At 36.5% G+C, this 18656-nt stretch overlaps 1 protein-coding gene across 1 annotated transcript; it reads left to right on the forward strand.

The window, feature by feature from the left end:
• Nucleotides 1–2697: 2697 nt before the first annotated feature.
• LOC136034403 (lactosylceramide 4-alpha-galactosyltransferase-like) lies at nt 2698–13669 on the forward strand. Its single transcript, XM_065715561.1, has 2 exons — nt 2698–2829; nt 12154–13669. The coding sequence occupies exon 2, from the start codon at nt 12154–12156 to the stop codon at nt 13156–13158; it is 1005 nt and encodes a 334-aa protein (XP_065571633.1). The 5' UTR covers nt 2698–2829; the 3' UTR covers nt 13159–13669.
• The last annotated feature ends 4987 nt before the right edge of the window (nt 13670–18656 follow it).

Consider the following 18656-nt stretch of genomic DNA (forward strand, 5'->3'; position numbering starts at 1 on the left):
TTTATCATAAAAAGAATTTTACTTTTTTAGTTTTATTCATTTAATTAAAATTAAACATTTAGCCTCCTTGTGGTGTATTAAACGCTAAATGCGCATGAAATGCGTTCAGTTCCTTGTGGCAATTAAATGTTTCCCTTGTACTATAAATGTTACATTCAGATGCCTTACTGGCAGGGTTACCGTCAGAACAAAAAATTTCTTAACGTCAAAACTCTTACAAACGTAACTTCTGACAGAAAGTACTCTTTTCAAGGCTATTTAAAGGGTTCCTTTAAATTTGCTATTAAAATCAGCGCATAGAGAGAGGGAAAGTGGCAGTTGTTGTCTTTATATTTTGAAAAATATCTTTTTATTTAATCTTATAAAATAAACTCCAAGTTTTAATAAGTACTTTTTGTGTTTTAAAAAATTTAATTAATTTTTTTTTAAATTAAGTAAAAAAATTTAAAAACTCTCTCCCCCTTTCTAGATTTTGATGAATTGTAACCCTTTTTTGTTTTTGCAGTATAAACAGCCGTGCATTTAAAAAATAGGGTTGATTCGGGTGCTATTTGGGCTTTTCTCTCGAGCAATTTGTTCTCATGCAAGAAAAATAAAATAAAGCCATTAAACAGATCTTTATTCATCTTTTTTAAATACCCCCCCCCCCGAGAAGGAGGAGGAAGGAAACAATTCTGGCTCATATTATGCATAGGGTACATTTGCTAAAATTTTGCCAAGGTTTGTCTTAGTTTGTTTTTCATTTGTCATTTATTTCGCTGTAATTTAAGATACTTTGAAGAAAAAGACAAGTAAAGATTACATTTTTATTTAGCAAAATCTAGATAAACAACTCAACTTATTCGCTTTGGACTGAATTTAAAACTTGCTTTTATCCAGATAGAAGACAACATATTAGATACTCTTACAGCGAAGCAAAGATAAGCAACTTGAGAACATAGAAGAGTTTACTCTTTCTACTTTCTTGCTTTCCTTACAAGGGTACTGGGGATTTCCCAAGAGCTTGGGTTTAGAATCGCTCATCTGACATGCAGAAGATCAGAAACAGTTTTCGGATTGTATTGCACAGTGGGGTCTTTGTTTTTAACTCAGAAAACTGAAGCTCTGATCCAGCACTGGAATAAGGTAGACACGTCATTGTCAGCATAAAATTTTGCAAAATTTGAAAGGAAAGATTTTCAGCTCGATTATTTAAATTGGCAACAACACAATTCCAAAAATTAACTATAGACTGACTAAAAATTAAATCTGACTCAAATATATCAAAAGAAAAACGTCTTCACTCTGTTTTGACGTCTCAAGATCGACACAAGGAAAAGCATTCTGTAAACATCTTAAACAGAGGAACAATTGACTTTTCCTGCCCGCACTTTTTGACACTTGGAGACAGACTTTTAACAAAATCTAACAAAGGGACTTTTGAGTTGATTCACAATTGTATCTCGGCCTGTAGCTTGGTATAAAATATTAAACAGCTTTTTTTCAACTCTTGCACCTGGCGCTCCTGGACTGCATTGTTTCCGGTGCTTTCAGGCTCGTATAATTGAAATTCTGCACCAAAATGCATATTTTGTATATTCCTGAAATTTCGAGGATCTGAAAAATTAATTATAAGTGGAACTAAACATAACCAAAATACCAACTAAATATGTATCAAAATATAGCTACAATATTATAATTTTCGATTGAACCGAAGCTAACTGTCTCCGTATACAAACAGCAATAAACCGATCATTGTCTGATTTTATAGATCCAAATTCTCGAGTGTGCTGGCTAATAGATAAGGACCAAAAATAAATCATAGGGAAAATAACTTCTTTTAGTATCTACTTATATATATTTTTTTTTATTAACTATTCTTTCTGGCTTCAGCTTTCTCCATCTCCGTATAATTTCAGTATGGTTGTCGACTGAACAAGATCCAAATTCCAAACACAACTGATGCAATTTGGTGTCTATTTGCTTTCTTAGCAATTCTCATATTCACTGCAAATGATGTATCACGAAAGATAATGTTATTCTTATCTACTATGCGAGTAAGTGAAGTTGGTATTTTCAAACAGTTCGTGGTAACGAACTGTAGTAAGGAGCGACCCGGCTCAATAGTAACCAAAACTCTAAAAAATTGAATTTTGATATCAATAGCTACTTCAAAAGAATCGCATTTTAATGCTGATTTTAAATATATAAGTTTCATCAAGTCTTACCTAGTTTCATCAAGTCTTATCGCTGCAAATGATGTCTCATGAAAGATTATGTTATTCTTATCTACTATGCGAGTAAGTGAAGTAGGTATTTTCTCAAACTAGATTGCGCGATAATACTAAATGACCGCGGTATGGAAGAACGTCGATACTCATGTCAGTTTTATTAAACTGGAAATAGAAGAATTTTTTCACGGTAGAAAAAATAGATTGCTCAGAAAATGTAAAACTAATTCATTATTCAAAAGTGTAACATAAATTGAAAAACGGAACAAAAATGTACTGTCTTTAGAACCGTAACGTAAAATGTAACGCTTTACTTAAAACGTACCAAAAATGGTACGAACGTAACCTCGGCGGCAACCCTATTTACTGGTACAGAAATTTTAGCCGTCATTATGCCACAGCGCGTGTGGGCGGTTCTAAACTTCTAATAGATAACAATCTGAACATGAACAATGAAACCAGGTTCCTTTCGGAATTTTAGCCTATAGATAAAATGGTTCTGACTGTAACTAAGGTAGTCAAACTAGTTATAACTGTCAAGTGTTTGAAATAGCAGGAAATAGAATCCCTCGGAACTTGTTATTTTAGAACATCAAAAGTCTGAAGCAGACTCACTGTGGTACGTCTTTTATTAATTTATTGAACCGTCGGTAGGCCTACCTGTTAAATATCTCGAAAGTCAGGTTAGGTTATTCATACTGAATTTACCAAAATATAATACTTTATTAACAAAATTGTGGAAACTATGCTTCGCAGCATAGTTTCCAGTTTAGACAGCTTGTGACGAAACTAAACATTTACCAAATAATGAACATATTTTCCTGATTTTTTTTTAAACTGAATTTTATACTGAATGTAACTTTGCAGCAAACTTTGAAGTATTTTAGGTTAACATGATAAGCGAATTAATTGGACGATCAAGTATTTATCAGGAAACAGTGGCTGGGTGATGCCCCGGACCACATTAAGGCACAATAATTGTTTTTGTGAAATTAATAAATATTCCATAGGCAGCCAACAGAATATTGCGACGCCATAGCTTAGGCTGGGAAAAATCAAAGACATTCAGATTACACAAGAGCTAAGAGCTCATATGGCACTTGTGACGAGGTCAGAAGTGCCAGGAGCTCATATGGCATGAGCTCTAGCAAAATTCTAACATTCAATAGATTAATTTAAAAGGGAAATCAGAGGCTTAATGCCGGTCGGGATTTAAAATAAGAGCTCTGAGACACGAGCTCCTTCTAAATATCAAAATTCATTAACATCCGGTCACCCACTCGTAAGTCAAAAATACCTCATTTTTTAAAATATTTCCTCTTCCTTCAGCCCCCCAGATGGTCGATTTGGGGAAAAAGACTTTATCAAGTCAATTTATGCAGATCCCTGACACGCCTAACCCCTAACCCACCAAGTTTAATCCCGATCTCTCCACTCTAAGCGTTTTCCAAGATTTCCGGCTCTCCCACCCCAACTCCCCCCTATGACACTGGGTCCGGTTGGGATTTAAAATAAGAGATTCGACTTACGAGGTCCTTTTAAAAATGAGATTTAATTAAGATTCGATGACTCCTTTGTAAGTTAAAGATACCTCATTTTTTTCTAATTTTTCAGAATTAACCCTCCCCCAACTCTCCCAAAGAGAGCGGATACGTTCCGATTATGTCAATCACGTATCTAGGACTTGTGCTTATTTTTCGGACCAAGTTTCATACCGATCCCTCCACTCTAAGCGTTTTCCAACACCAGGTTTCCCCCTCCAACTCCCCCCAGTGTCACCAGATCCAGTCGGGATTATTAAAATAAAAGCTTTGAGACACGATATCCTTCTAATCATCCAATTTCGTTTAGATCTGATGACCCGTTTGTAAGTTAAAAATACCTCATTTTTTTAATCTTCCGAATTCACGGTCCCTCCACTCCCCCCAGATGGTCGAATTCGAGAAACGGCTATTTCTAATTTAATCTTGTCTGGTCACTATGCGTCTGCCGAATTTCATCGTCCTAGCTTATCTGGAAATGCCTAAACTAGCAAAACTGGGACAGACAGTCGACAGACGGACAGACAAACCTACAGAATTTGCGATCGCTATATGTCACTTGGTAAATACCAAGTGCCATAAAAACTGCGAAGAAAGAAAAACGCGAAATTTTCCGGTTGCATATTTTAAATAAGCTAGGAGAACGTTATTTAAATGTCATGGAAAATGCTTCTTATCTAACTAGAAAAACCTGATTTCAATGATGTAACCTAGATATAATGTTCGCGTTTTGTTAGGAAGTACAGCGAAGCCCTTTATTAGGTCCAATATTCCAAACTGCCTCCTTCTCTTCATTCTCTTTATTTGTAATACTTTTATTTGTCATACAATTTGGCTTCTCAATTTTACAAATGGGGGGGGGGGGTATTTTCAATTTTCTTCTCTGGGAGATTTTATCACGCGGAAGTTTTTTTTTGAAGGGAATTAGTCTGAACACTATTCAAATCGGTAAGAAAGATTGTTTAATATTAAATATCCTGAAAAGTAATTCCTTGACCACTGGGAAGCATCCAGTCCCTGCGGTGTCTTAGCTTAGATATATTAATATAATGTAGATAATTTTTTTCAGTAGTTCTGCTAATGACAGTCATTATACATGTGACCGAAATATCCAATATAGTAGTATTCCCATAGACACTTTAACGACAGCCGTATCACTGGTTTTAACGACAGCCCATTCCCTGGATTTCACGACAGCCCTATTATTGGTTTTAACGACAACCCTATCCCTGGATTCCACGACAGTCCTATCTCTGGTTTTAATAACAGCCCTATCCCTGGATTCCATGTCAGCGTTAGTCTCTTAGACGCATCCCTATCCCGTCATTCCGACAACAGCCAGCAGGTGCATGCTAAGTCATAGGGAAAGTTTACTTTTGCATGTTATGTCATAAGGGATATTTTTTATGAGACGCAGGTGCATGTTACATAATTGGAGTTGAGAGTTACGCAATTATACGTGACTTGGTAGATTTAGTGGGAATGACGCCATCTGCCATGACATGATTGACTTCAGGGTCCTTTGGGAAAATCCCCGCATGTAATTGAGGAGGGCGAACACGTGGGTGCTACCTAATGGCGGTGCACGCTTGAGATGTCACGTAATGGCAGCGCACACGTGAGGTGTTACGTAATGACGGTGTACACCTGGAATTAGACGCAGTCTTACACTTAGGTGTTACGTAATGACGGGGGGCACACGTGGGTACTACGTAATGACAGTGCACAAATATGATGTTACGTGATGGCAGCGCACACGCGGGATGTCACGTAGTGACGGTAAACACATTGATGTTATATAGTATCTTGAGAGATTTTCTTCTTTGGGATTTATTTTCAAGGTTTTTTTTTCAGGGATCCTTCATATTCTAATTATTTTTGTTCCCATTAGGATCTGTAAGTGCCATTTCCATCCAATGAAACTGCGCCTTTGACAACTGGACTAACAATCTATTTCTAACATTACGATTCTGGAAATAGATTTTAAGAAAAAACAATTCCACACGCGGAAAATTTCCTTGTTCTCGTATACTAGAATGATTAAGCTTTGGATTACACTTTTCGTATGACTGCAATAATGGAGACGCCAAAGGATAATCGATTACTGAATTTTGGTTATTTTTAAAGTGCACCTGCTTGCTAAGTAATGCTTTGTAAGGGTATTGTAAGCCCAGAAAAAGGGATTCTTCTCCTCTTAGCAATATAATCCTAGCATTTTTGGAGGGTCCTTCTTAGAGGATTTATTGGGATTTTTCATAGAGAATGATAAAAATGTGGCTGTCCCATACCCCTAGCAAGCAATTCCAGGAGTTTCTTAACCTTTTTCTTTCAAAAATAAATTTGTAAACTAAAAAATAACCTTTTTTGTTTAAACTTGCTGTGTCCTGATTTTTGTTCGAGAAACTTGTTGCATGTTGATTTTTTCTCTTCATGAAACTTTTACATTGATATTTCTCCTCGTGAAACTGATTTTATTGATAGAAACGTTGTGTGCTGTTTTCTTTTCGTTTATGGAACTTGCTGCTTCCTGATTTTTGCTCTTAAAACTTTTTGCATGTTAATTTTCCTCTGTGTGAAACTTGTACATTGATGTTTTCTCCTCGTAAGAAAAATCAATGTAAAACTTTCACGCAGAGAAAAATCAACATGCAACAAGTTTCATGAACAAAAATTAGGGTGCAGCAAGCTCCATGAAGAAAAATCAGCACGCAACAACCTCCACGATTAAAATCAGTTTCACGAGGAGAAATATCAATGTACAAGTTTTACAAAGAAAAAATTAACCTGCAACAAGTTTCACGAACAAAAATCAGTACGCAACAAGTTCCATGAAGCAAAACCAGCATGCAACAAGTTCCATGACCAAACACTGTTTCATGAGGAGAAAAATCAATGTACAAGTTTCACGAAGAACAAAATCAACAAGAAAGAAGTTTCATAAAAACAAAAATTAGTACGCTGTAAGTTCTATCAACACAATCAGTTTCATCAAGTTCCACAACAAGTCAGCAAGCAACAAGTTCCGTGAAAAGAATTAGTTTCACGATGAGAAAAATCAATTTACAGGTCTCACGAAGAGAAAAATCAACATGCAACAAATTTCTTGAACAAACATCAGCACAAGTTTCACGAAAACAAAATCAGCACACAACAAGTTCTATGAGCAAAATCAGTTTCACCAGGAGAAAGATCGTTGTACATGTTTCATGAAGAGAAAAATCATGATGCAACAAGTTTCACGAACAAAAATCAACACACAAGAAGTTTCACGAACAAAATCAGCACGTGAAAAGTTCCATGAACAAAATAAGTTTTACGTGAGAAAAATCAATATGCAAGAAGTTTCACGAAAAAAAATCAGCTTGAAAGAAATTCCAGGAACAAAATCAACACGCAAGAAGTTCCATGAATTCAGTTTCGTGAAGAGAAAATTCAATGTACAAGTTTCACGAAGAGAAAAAATCAAAATTCAACAGGTTTCACTAAAAAAATCAGCACACAACAAGTTCCATGAACAAAAAATCAACACGCAACAAGTGAACACAATCAGTTTCCCGAGGCGAAAAATCAACCTGCAACAAGTTTCATGACAGGAGCCAGATTTGGAGTTGGGATCGAAGGGGAGATAGTTTTAACTGTAATAGGTAAAACCGGGTTTGAAACCAGCACAATCGAGGGTGGAACCGTTGTAACAAAAAAAACGGTTAACATAGATGTTTATCTTGGCGAAAAAGACTGTCCCACAGCATAGCGGCGTTTCAGTCATTTCTGGGTGTAAAACAATGATTCGAACCAAAAGAAGGCCAAAAAGCTTTTGCGTGAAAATTCTGAGATGATCAATTGATTAAGAATTACCCAAAAAAAATATATGCATCTTGAGCCTGTTTCAGAGGCAGTAATACCTGTATGGTTGTGCATAGGTTTCTAAAGGTGAGGGTAGTTCTACAAAATACACGGCTACATAGACATTCATTTTAACACTTCATATGAGTAGATGATTCGGTTGAAGTTTGAAAAATTGTGTACAGTTGTATACAGTAGAGCTTCGACTATTATGAAAAAGCGTCGGTGGTTTTTTGCGTAGACTGGGGGAGGAGTGTGCCTTAAGCGTCATTAAGTATGTTTTCTAGTTCTTGATGCGTTTTCAGATGAAAAGAGCAAAATTTTCAAGCGTCGCTATGTACAACACTAGTTAAGGGTATTTTATTGATTGTTCGGATTAAACGCGTGATTTTACGTATGTTATAGGTCCTTGTAAACTTCCAGTAAGGTTCATGTTGTAGTATTGAGTGATCTGCAAGCCAATAAAGTAAAGGTCATGTTTGATTATCAATCATCTGATGGTCATCGCATAGCCTGCTTAATCACTTTGCCATTTTTGATCATCATAGTACATCTCTTGGTCCTGCAGCACCTGTACAATTTCAGAGTAGTTGTATATCGATCAAGAACTTTTTACCGTGTTGGTAGATTCAATTCTGGATAAAATAAGCATTCTTTTCTATCGCCTTTTCCGGTTGCATCAAAAAGAGAATTAAATATTTCTAGAATTGTACTTGCGCTGACAATTGCCATGTCCCGCTGGAATTGGATGTCGGGGATCCCGCTGGAATTGATCGCTAGGGTCCCATTGAAATTGGTTGCTAGGGCCTCAGTGGAATTGGATGTTAGGGGAGCTGCTGGAATTGCTCACTAGCAGGTGGTTCTGCCAAATATTGTCACAGTGGCGTAAATATGCATAGCCATGGCTCAAAGAAACGTAACATTTCCATTAAAATCTCTTAGAAATAATTTTTAATTTGGTTTAAATTTATATTTACTAACAACCACCCCCCCCTCTGGGATTGGTTGCTTACGTCCCCTCCCCCTTTTCGATTTGCTCGCTAGGAGGTGGGTCAGTTATTGAGTGTCACAGGCTGGGAATTTAGAGAAAATAATACCAAGAAAAAATCAGCAAAATATAAAATTTAGTCACATGTCTTGTGCCCCCATTTTCCTATAGTTTGAGCAAACTTAGATCTTTCTCTAAGAAAACATCGCTAAACATTCTCTAAAAAGGAGTTTAAATTTTCCAAATTAAATCTAAAATTCTCCAAGTAGGACCTCCAAAATGCTAGGATCATATTGTAAAGAAGTGAAGATTCGATTTATTTTGGTTAAAATACCGTTATAAAGCATTACTCAGCAAGCAGATGCACTTCAAATATAACCAAATTCTAGTAATTTCTAGATATGGACTGGCGCTGAAAATCGCCATTTCCCGGTGGAATTGGATGTTAGGGGTCCTACTGGAATTGATCAATAGGGTCCCACTGAAATTGGTTTATAAGCCCTCGATGGAATTGGATGTTAGGGGGGCACTGGAAGTGCTCACTAGGGGTTGGGTCAACCAAAATTGTCATAGTGGCCTAAATATAAATAGCCATGGCTCAAAGAAATATAGCATTGCCATTAAAACTTCTCAGAAATAATTCTTAATTTGGTTTAAATATATGTTTACTAACAATCCCCCTTCTGGGATTGATTGCTTACACCCCCTCCCTTTGGAATTGCTCGCTAGGAGGTGGGTCAGTTCTTCAGTGTCACAGGCTGGAAATTTAGAGAAAGTAATGCCAAGGAAAAATCAGCAAAATAGAAAATTCTGTCACATGTCTAAGAAAATATATTCTCTAAGAATACATTCTCTAAGAAAATATAGCTAAACGTTCTCTAAGAAGGAGTATTTTCCTACGTTTTGAACAAGTTTATATCATTCTCTATGAAAACATCTTTAGAAGTTATCTCAGTGGGACATCCAAACTGCAAGGATCATATTGCTAAAAGGTGAAGAATCGCATTGTTTTGGTTTACAATGTCGTTCTAAAGCATTACTTAGCAAGTAGGTGCACTTCAAATATGACAAAACTCTAGTAATCGTTATTCACTCAGCATCTCAATTATTGCAGGCATAAGAAACAAGTAATTAATAGCTTAATCATTCTAGAAAGCACGGACGCGGGAATTCTTGGCGTGTGCAATTGGTTATTTCGTAGAATATATTCACTGAATCATAATATTAGAAATAAATTGCTGGTCCAGCTGTCTAAGGTGCAGTTTCTTTGGATGGAATTGGCCGTTTTGAATCCTAATGGGGACAAAACTCATTAGAATATAAAGGTTCCTTGAAAAAAAATGCCTTAAAAGAAAAAGAAATCCCGAAGAAAAAAAATCTCTTAAGGTATAATGTAACACCAATGTGTGTACTGTTATTACGTAATATCCCATGATTACGCTATTATTACGTGACAAACCAAATTTGCACTGTCATTACGTAACACCCACGTGTGGCACCCCCCTGTCATCGCGTAACACCCACGTGTAATATCGTGTCACACCCCACGTGTGCATCGTCATTACGTAACACCCTACGTCGAGCTGGTATTACGTGGTATCTCACATGTGCATCGTCATTACGTAATACCCATTTGTACGCTCGCCAGTTATAAGCGGGGATTTTCCCCTGGGGTCCGAAAGTCTAGCATGTCACGCGAGATTGCTTCATTCCCGACAAATCTGCTAAGTCACGTAAGATTACGGGACTCTCAACTCCAATTACGTAACATGCACCTGCGTCTCTTAGAAAACATTCCCTGTGACGTAACGTGCACAAGAAAATATTCCCTATGATGTAACATGCACCTGCTGGCTGTCGTCAAACTGACGGCATAGGGATGTGTTTACAACTAGGGCTGATTGGAGTCCAGGGATACGGCTATCGTTAAAACCAGTGAAAGGGCTTCTGCGAAAACCAGTGATAGGGCTGTCGTGGAATCTAGGGATAGGGCAGTCATTAAAACTAGTGATAGGGCTATCATAGAATCCAGGGACAGGGCTGCCGTTAAAGTTTCTATGGGGACACTACTCAGTGTTTCTTGTGAATTAAAATGATTTATCCCTATTTGAACTTTTATTTATCAGTATCACGGGGATAAGGCATATTCCCCCAGAAAACTCCTCGGAAAATATAACTGTGGAAGCTCCTTCCGGATAAATCTCTCCACAAGCAACATTGAGTAACCAAAGGGTTAATTATGGCAAATAAAGAAAAATAAAGCAGAGAAGAAATTCTGGATTATTTTACCTCTATTCCAGAATAGAATATATGGTGCAGAGTAAAACAGTTTTTGGCAACGAAACGTAGTTAAGGAACATATCGGGCCAATAGCAGCCAGAGCTCTAGACAAAGAATGTTGATAACAATTAATGCATTCAAAAATTTTGATAACAATTAAAATGCATTTAAAGAATTGTTTTTCTTACCCTGATTTCAAACACATAAAGTTCACTAAGTTTAATACTACACATCAAACGTCAGGAGCCTGTGAAAATTAACCTGAGTAAAAAAATTAAAAAAAGGCGAACACCCACAAAATGGCAAGCAATCGTAGCGAAAATCACACCGATATATTCAATATATTAGAGAGACAAATGCGGTTGCAGAGAGCCAAATGTTTATCTAAACAAATGTAGAATTTCACCTTTTTTTCCATAAGAAAGATCACGGATGCGTGTTCATTAATTTTTTTGGGTGACCCAATCATTTTGGGTACTGACGCCTGTTGGTGCTACCAGACAAATTCTTTGGGAAGAGATTACTCGTGTCTCTTAGTCCCAGTCTGTTATCTTTGTGCACTTCCATCATAGGCCAACTCTTCAACAGTCTTGACTAGTTTTATATTTTCAAATTATTTTCTAAACTTGTATCTTCCCCTGTTGTATCTAACTGTGTATCTTCCCTAATCTTTATCTCTTGAAATGTCGTCATATTCCTTAAATCTCGTTTTAATTTATTGTTTAGAGTTTTTAGAGTATTTTCACAGTATTCTTCTGGAAAAAATTAAAAACTCCAGATTTTTGCAGATAGGAGCTTGAAACCTCTTCATTTGTGTCCTCTGACACTCTGAACCCGATATTGTGATTTTCATTAAGGTTCTTTGACTTTTAGGGGATGTTTGTCCCTTTTTTCGAAAATCAGGCAAAGTTCAGGCCCTTAGCCTTTGGTGGGTAACTCTAAACTTAATGAATCTTATACATTTGGAATCAACATAATAAGTTGATTCTTGGATATATCTGTTGATAAATTCGGTTTTTTGGAGTTTCTGTTACTATTGAGGTGCATCACTTCTCACGTACAATTCGTTACCACGAACTGTTTGATCAAACAAATTTTAAAAATGGTAACTTTTATCATGATCTGACAGGTGCAAAAAATTTTTAAAGTATAAACAATCCTGGTAGGGCTTAATAACTCCATTGATTTTAAAGATCATTTCTCCTAAAATGTCGAAACCCACTAATCAAATTATAACGGAAGTTTACTTTCCTATGAGACTTATGTTAACCATCGTTTGCTTCATTTTCAGATGGCATGCCGAACAAGGAACGTTTTCATCGCGTTAGCATTTATATGCGGTATCTACGTCATAGCAAAGCAGCCAATCATGGATTATGACGTCTTAAATCGTATCCGCAATACAATAAGAAATGAAGATGGAATAGAAATACTTTATAAAGTTGGGGGCTGGCACAACTTCAACACCACCTTCTTCATTGAAAGTAGTGGTATAGGGTATCTAAACGACAGATATGCATGCAGCGTTGAAGCTGCTGCCCGGTTGCAACATCCGTTACCAGTTATCCTTTACATGACAGGAATAAGGAAAGAGGCAATAGCACGGTATAATCCATGGACAAAAAATTTCACAAATCTTAAACTGGTGAAAGTGGATCCTGGAATACTCTTTAAAAACACTAGCTTTGAAAGACTTTATTTAGATGTTAAAGGTCAGGCAACTGACCTCACAGAGCATATATCTGACATGATGAGAGTTTTTTTGTTGAAACATTATGGTGGACTTTATTTAGACACAGACACGGTACTTCTTAAAAATACATCAAGTCTTGGCTCTTTCCTTCTGTACAAATTGGTAAACGGTATAATGAAATTTGAAAGTAACCACTTTTTAGTCAATGAAATATACCACACCCTTGCTCAGAAGAAGTACAATAATAGATCTTGGGATGGCTTAGGCTTCCTAACCATTCTTGATATTACGAAGAAATATTGCAAACTCTCTTTGCAAAAAGGGAATTTCGATGAGGCGGGAAAAAATTGTAATTTAACTTTCTTAAGGACAGAGACATTTTTACCAATCAAGTGGGAGGAATGGAGAGACGGTTTATTTATCCAATCATTCAAGAAATTGGAAGATTTTAGACCAGACGTCATGAAAAATGCGTATGGTATCCACTTTAATAACCATTTGACATCAAACATACCTATTGTAAGAAAAAAAGGACAAATCCATGAAATGATCGCAGAGCAATATTGCCCTTTGGTTTACTCAACACTACCGAAGTTTTACTAATTTCAGCTTATGTTTTTTGTCTTACATTTACACTAATTATTTTTAAACATTGTTGAAACCATATCTGTGATTAAGTCAGGGAATAAGCGTACATATAACTTTGAAACCTAATTTTTTTCAAGATTAAAATATGTTTGTGTTTTTTTAAATTTATTGTGCGTGTTCATCAGCTAAATGTTTTTTGTGTCTATTTTAAAAGACTTAGTGCATGATGTAAACTAAGGCTCTAAAACCAAAACTTGGCTTGGATGGGTTTAATTTCTAAAATTAAAAGTTTTAAAATATTGCGTTTTCACTGACAGGAGTGACAAGCAGGGGATAATCCTGAAACTTTAAGCTGGATAAGTCTGTTTCCATGCAATTTTATGGTAGTTAAAAATTATATTCTTGTGCAAAAAATGATATACTAGGTACATGGTTAATTCTACCTAAGCAATGTTGAACAGTTTTAGTATAATAATATTATAGCCTTCAAAAAAGTTGTTCGATTTAATAAAGTCCACGCTCGCAAGACTTTTTTTCTTGGTTCAAAAATAGGAAGGTGTTAGGGTTGACACGTCGGTCGAATACCATCAACTCATTCAGCATAACTCGACCACCAAGCAACTCAGCCACCTTTCATTCAGCTACCACTTAAATTAAAGACCTTTAATTCAACCCCTAAACAACTCAACCACCATTAATTCAATAACCTTAAATTCAACCACCTTAAACCCAACCACCACATAGTTCAGCCTCCTTAAACTCAACCATCATCAACTCAACCACCATTAAAACTCCGTCATATAACTCAGATCCGTTTCATTTTTTATCATGAGAGATTTTTTTATATAATATTTTATAAAAGGAGGAAAAAATAAAATAATGCAATTGGTACCATTTTTGTCAACAGGAATATGCGACTCAAAGAGAGCAAAATACATTTTTACGATTCTGATTTATTTTTCTTCTGTTTTCCCATGAAAATCCCTAAAAACTGCAAATGTTTTATCTTGCATATTTGTTTAAGCTTGTATCTGACCACAAGCACTGGGGGACACACAAACACTGGTAGAAAAGGGGTGATTTGTTTCTAAAGTCAACAATATTCTTCTTGGAAGGAAATCTGCAAAGAACTAATGGAAAAACTGGTCTTTGTGGGTTTTTATGGCACTTGTTTTTATGGCAAATTTTGCAGGCGTATCAGGAACCAGACCAAATTAAATTAGAAATAGCCGTATTCCCCAATCGACCATCTGGGGGTGGGGAAACGGTTGATTTGGAAAAATTAGAAAAAATGAGGGATTTTTAACTTACGAACAGGCGATCGGAGCTTAATGAAATTTAATTTTTAGAAGGGTATTGCGTTTCATAACCGTTTTTCTTTAATCCCGACCTATTCCGGTGACATTGGAGGAGTTGGAGGGGGAAACCTGAAATCTTGAAAAACGCTTAGGGTGGAGGGATCGGGATGAAACAGGGTGGGAAAAATAAGCACAAGACCTAGACACGTGATTGACATAGCCGCAACAGATCTCCTCTCTTTTGGAGAGTTGGGGGGGGGATTAATTATGAAAATGAGAAAAAATGATTTATTTTTAACTTACGAAGGAGTGATTGGGTCTTAATCAAATTTGATATTTAGAAGGACCTCGTAACTCAGATCTCTTTTTTCTTAAATCCCGACCGGATCCAGTGTCATTGGGAGAAATTTGGGGGGAACCGGAAATTTTTGAAAACGCTTAGTGTGGGGAGATGGGGATAAAACTTGGTGGGAAGAAGAAGGACAAGTTCTAGATACGTGATTGACATAACAGGACCAGATCCGCTCTCTTTGGGAGAGTTGGAGGGGAACCTAATTAGGTAATTCAGAAAAAATTGAAAAAATGAGATATTTTGAACTTCAAACGGGTGATTAGATCCTAATGAAATTTGATTTTTGGAAGGACCGCGTATCTCAAAGCTCTTATTTTAAATCATGGCCGGATCTGGTGACATTGGGGGGAGTTGGAGGAAGAAACCAAAAATCTTGGAAAACGCTTAGAGTGGAGAGATTGTGATGATACTTGATGGGGAGAATAAGCACAAGTCCTAGATACTTAATTGAAATAACCAGACCGGAATGACTCTCTTTTGGGGAGTTGGGGGGGGGGGGGGTAATTAGGAAAAATGAGGTATTTTTAACTTACGAACGGGTGATCAGATCTTAATGAAATTTGATGTATAGAAGGATCTTGTGCTTCAAAGCTATAAATTCAAATCCCGACCAGATTCGGTGACGTTTGGGGGAGTTGGAGTGGGAAACCAGAAATCCTGGAAAATGTGGAAATTGAGGTATCCTTATCTTAACAATGGGTGATTGGATCTTAATGAGATTTGAGATATACAAAGATTATATGTCTTAGACACTCCATTTTTAATTCGAATCGGATCCGGGAACATACGGGGGGAGGAGAGGAGGAATAGAGACTTCTAGACACTTTATTGACATAATTGGACCGGATCCGCTCTCTTTTGGGGAGTTGGGGTGGGGTGTTAATTCGGAAAAATTGAGGTCTTTTTAACTTACGAACGGGTGACCGGATCTTAATGGAATTTGATATTAAGAAGAGATTCATGTCTTAGAGCTTGTTTTTTAACTCCCGACAAGATCTGATTACGTTGGGGGGAGTTAGAGGAAAAAATCAGATTCTTGAAAAACGCTTAGAGTGGAGAGACCGGGATGAAACTTGGTGGGTAGAATAAGCAAATGTCGTAGACACGTGATTGACTTAACTGAGCTGGATCTCTTTGGGGGAGTTAGGGGGGTCAAGTGCTTTGGTGAGATCGGTGCTTCTGGATGTGTTAGGGCGACGAAAATTGGTAGGCGTGTCAGGGACCTGTACAAATTGACTTCATAAGGTCGTTTTCCCCGAATCGAGCACCTGAGGGGCTGAAGGGAGACGAAAAATTAAAAAAATGAGATATTTTTAACGTACGAATGGGTTATCGGATCTTAATGAATTTTGATATTTAGAAGGACCTCGTGTCTCAGACCTCTTATTCTAAATCCTGACCGGTATTAAGCTTCTGATTTTCCTTTTAAATTAATCTGTTGATTCTTAAAATTTTGCTAGAGCTCATGCCATAAAATCTCTTGACTCTTGGCTCTTCCAGCCTCGTCACAAGTGCCATATGAGTTCTTAGCTCTTGTTTGTATTCAAAGCATCTTTTTACCCTTTGATATGAGCAATTGCTCTCAAGTATCTCATTTTGTTTTCTTCCTGAGGGTATATTTTGAGCATGTCTTCAAAGTCTTTGACCAAGAGTGTATTTGGAATTTTTTTTAATCCTGCTGTTGAGCAGCCTGTGATGCCACCATTGTTGTTACAGCTATCTCATGCAATGTTATGGATACATACCCAACGATCTTCTTTTTACTTAATTATTCAATGATTGAACAAATGGTAGCTTATGGTGGTTGAGCTATGTGGAGGTAGGGTTTAAGGTGGATGAGTTGGGTAGTGGTCGAGTTGATGGCTCTTGAGCTGTTTGCTGATTTTATTTAAAGTGTTGGTAGTTGAGTTTATGGGGTTCGAGTTATTTTCGTTGAGCTGATGATGGTTTCTGTGATGGTAGTTGACGTATGTGAGAATCAGGCTTATAATAAATTAAAAACAAAATTATAAATATAAGCTTCTTTTAAACTATTTTATTTGTCAGAAAAATGGTCTTATATTAAGTTAAAAAAATATAAAAAGCCAACATCATTCGGATAATTTTGTTTCTGGTTTGCAAGCGGAGATTATGAATTTTTTTTTTTCATGAAATATTAACTAATACATCAGTTTTCTATTAAGATCTTCACAAGAAGAAGACTGTGGTGAAGTATTAAAATTTTCCATTCAAGTATAAATAATTCTTATAACGATTACTTTTTTAAAAGCATTTTGTTTAGTTACCTCTGAACATCCTTTTTTACTCTACGAGCATTTTGCACAAAATATTTCCAACGATGAATTTTTCTGTTTGGTCAATCAAGGGCATTATCTTACTGTGTTTATTGTAAGTACTTCACAAGAAAAAAGTGCTGTGAAGTCGTTAATTTTTTTAATAAATGGTACTTAATTTAAATATTGTAATAATTTGTTTGTTAATATAAGATGTTTGATTATCTATTAGCTTTTAATTCTCATTATTTTTCATATTTAGATCTAATTAAGATCTAACTACCTTTGGTTTATATCTAAATTAAGAGGACTATTGCGAGACATACATAGGCGCCCACAAGATGAGTTTTAGAGGAATTTACGTGGTCTAATCGGCACTTCAAATATCTAAAACCAACCCCGGTTCCGCACCTGTGCATGCATCAAACGCCGCCAAGAGGAGGCCCAGTCAACTGCCGTCGAAGTGTCGGACCGCCACCGGGGGAGGTGGCGGCCTTCCGCTGACTTTGAAGCAATTTGAGCCAATTTTTTATTGCTTCAACCACATTGTTGGAACGTTTCTTTTCTTGTATGGTTATTGGTTTCGAAATTCCTGCTTGGTTTCGAAATACGGACCAAACAAATTTATTTTAGCCCATCAAGATGATGGCAAAATCCAAAGCTCCTCAGGGGTTCTAAATCCAACCCCATCCCTACCTGTACTGCCATACTTTCACCCAATGCTTTCAGTAAGCCATGTGACTTTGTATCCATTGTGAATGTAGTCACCCACCACCATTAAAAAAACAAAATGCTTAAAGTAAGAAAGGGGGACAGAAAAAAAGTGCTCACTGATACATCAGAAATGCCCAAGATTGAAGCTGCTTTCTCTAGAAGGTGATTTTAACTTGATTATTAAGCAGGAATGTTTGATTAATTTTTAATTTTTGCCCTAGGTTTTTAAGCAGGAATTTCGAAACCAATAACCATACAAGAAAAGAAACGTTCCAACAATGTGGTTGAAGCAATAAAAAATTGGCTCAAATTGCTTCAAAGTCAGCGGAAGGCCGCCACCTCCCCCGGTGGCGGTCCGACACTTCGACGGCAGTTGACTGGGCCTCCTCTTGGCGGCGTTTGATGCATGCACAGGTGCGGAACCGGGGTTGGTTTTAGATATTTGAAGTGCCGATTAGACCACGTAAATTCCTCTAAAACTCATCTTGTGGGCGCCTATGTATGTCTCGCAATAGTCCTCTTAATTTAGATATAAACCAAAGGTAGTTAGATCTTAATTAGATCTAAATATGAAAAATAATGAGAATTAAAAGCTAATAGATAATCAAACATCTTATATTAACAAACAAATTATTACAATATTTAAATTAAGTACCATTTATTAAAAAAATTAACGACTTCACAGCACTTTTTTCTTGTGAAGTACTTACAATAAACACAGTAAGATAATGCCCTTGATTGACCAAACAGAAAAATTCATCGTTGGAAATATTTTGTGCAAAATGCTCGTAGAGTAAAAAAGGATGTTCAGAGGTAACTAAACAAAATGCTTTTAAAAAAGTAATCGTTATAAGAATTATTTATACTTGAGTGGAA

The sequence above is a fragment of the Artemia franciscana genome, chromosome 13 (assembly GCF_032884065.1).
Source record: "Artemia franciscana chromosome 13, ASM3288406v1, whole genome shotgun sequence".
NCBI lineage: Eukaryota > Metazoa > Arthropoda > Branchiopoda > Anostraca > Artemiidae > Artemia > Artemia franciscana.

Excerpts from the sequence above, each read along its gene's own strand:
- LOC136034403 (XM_065715561.1), top strand. The coding sequence starts at position 12,154 with ATGGCATGCCGAACAAGGAACGTTTTCATCGCGTTAGCATTTATATGC.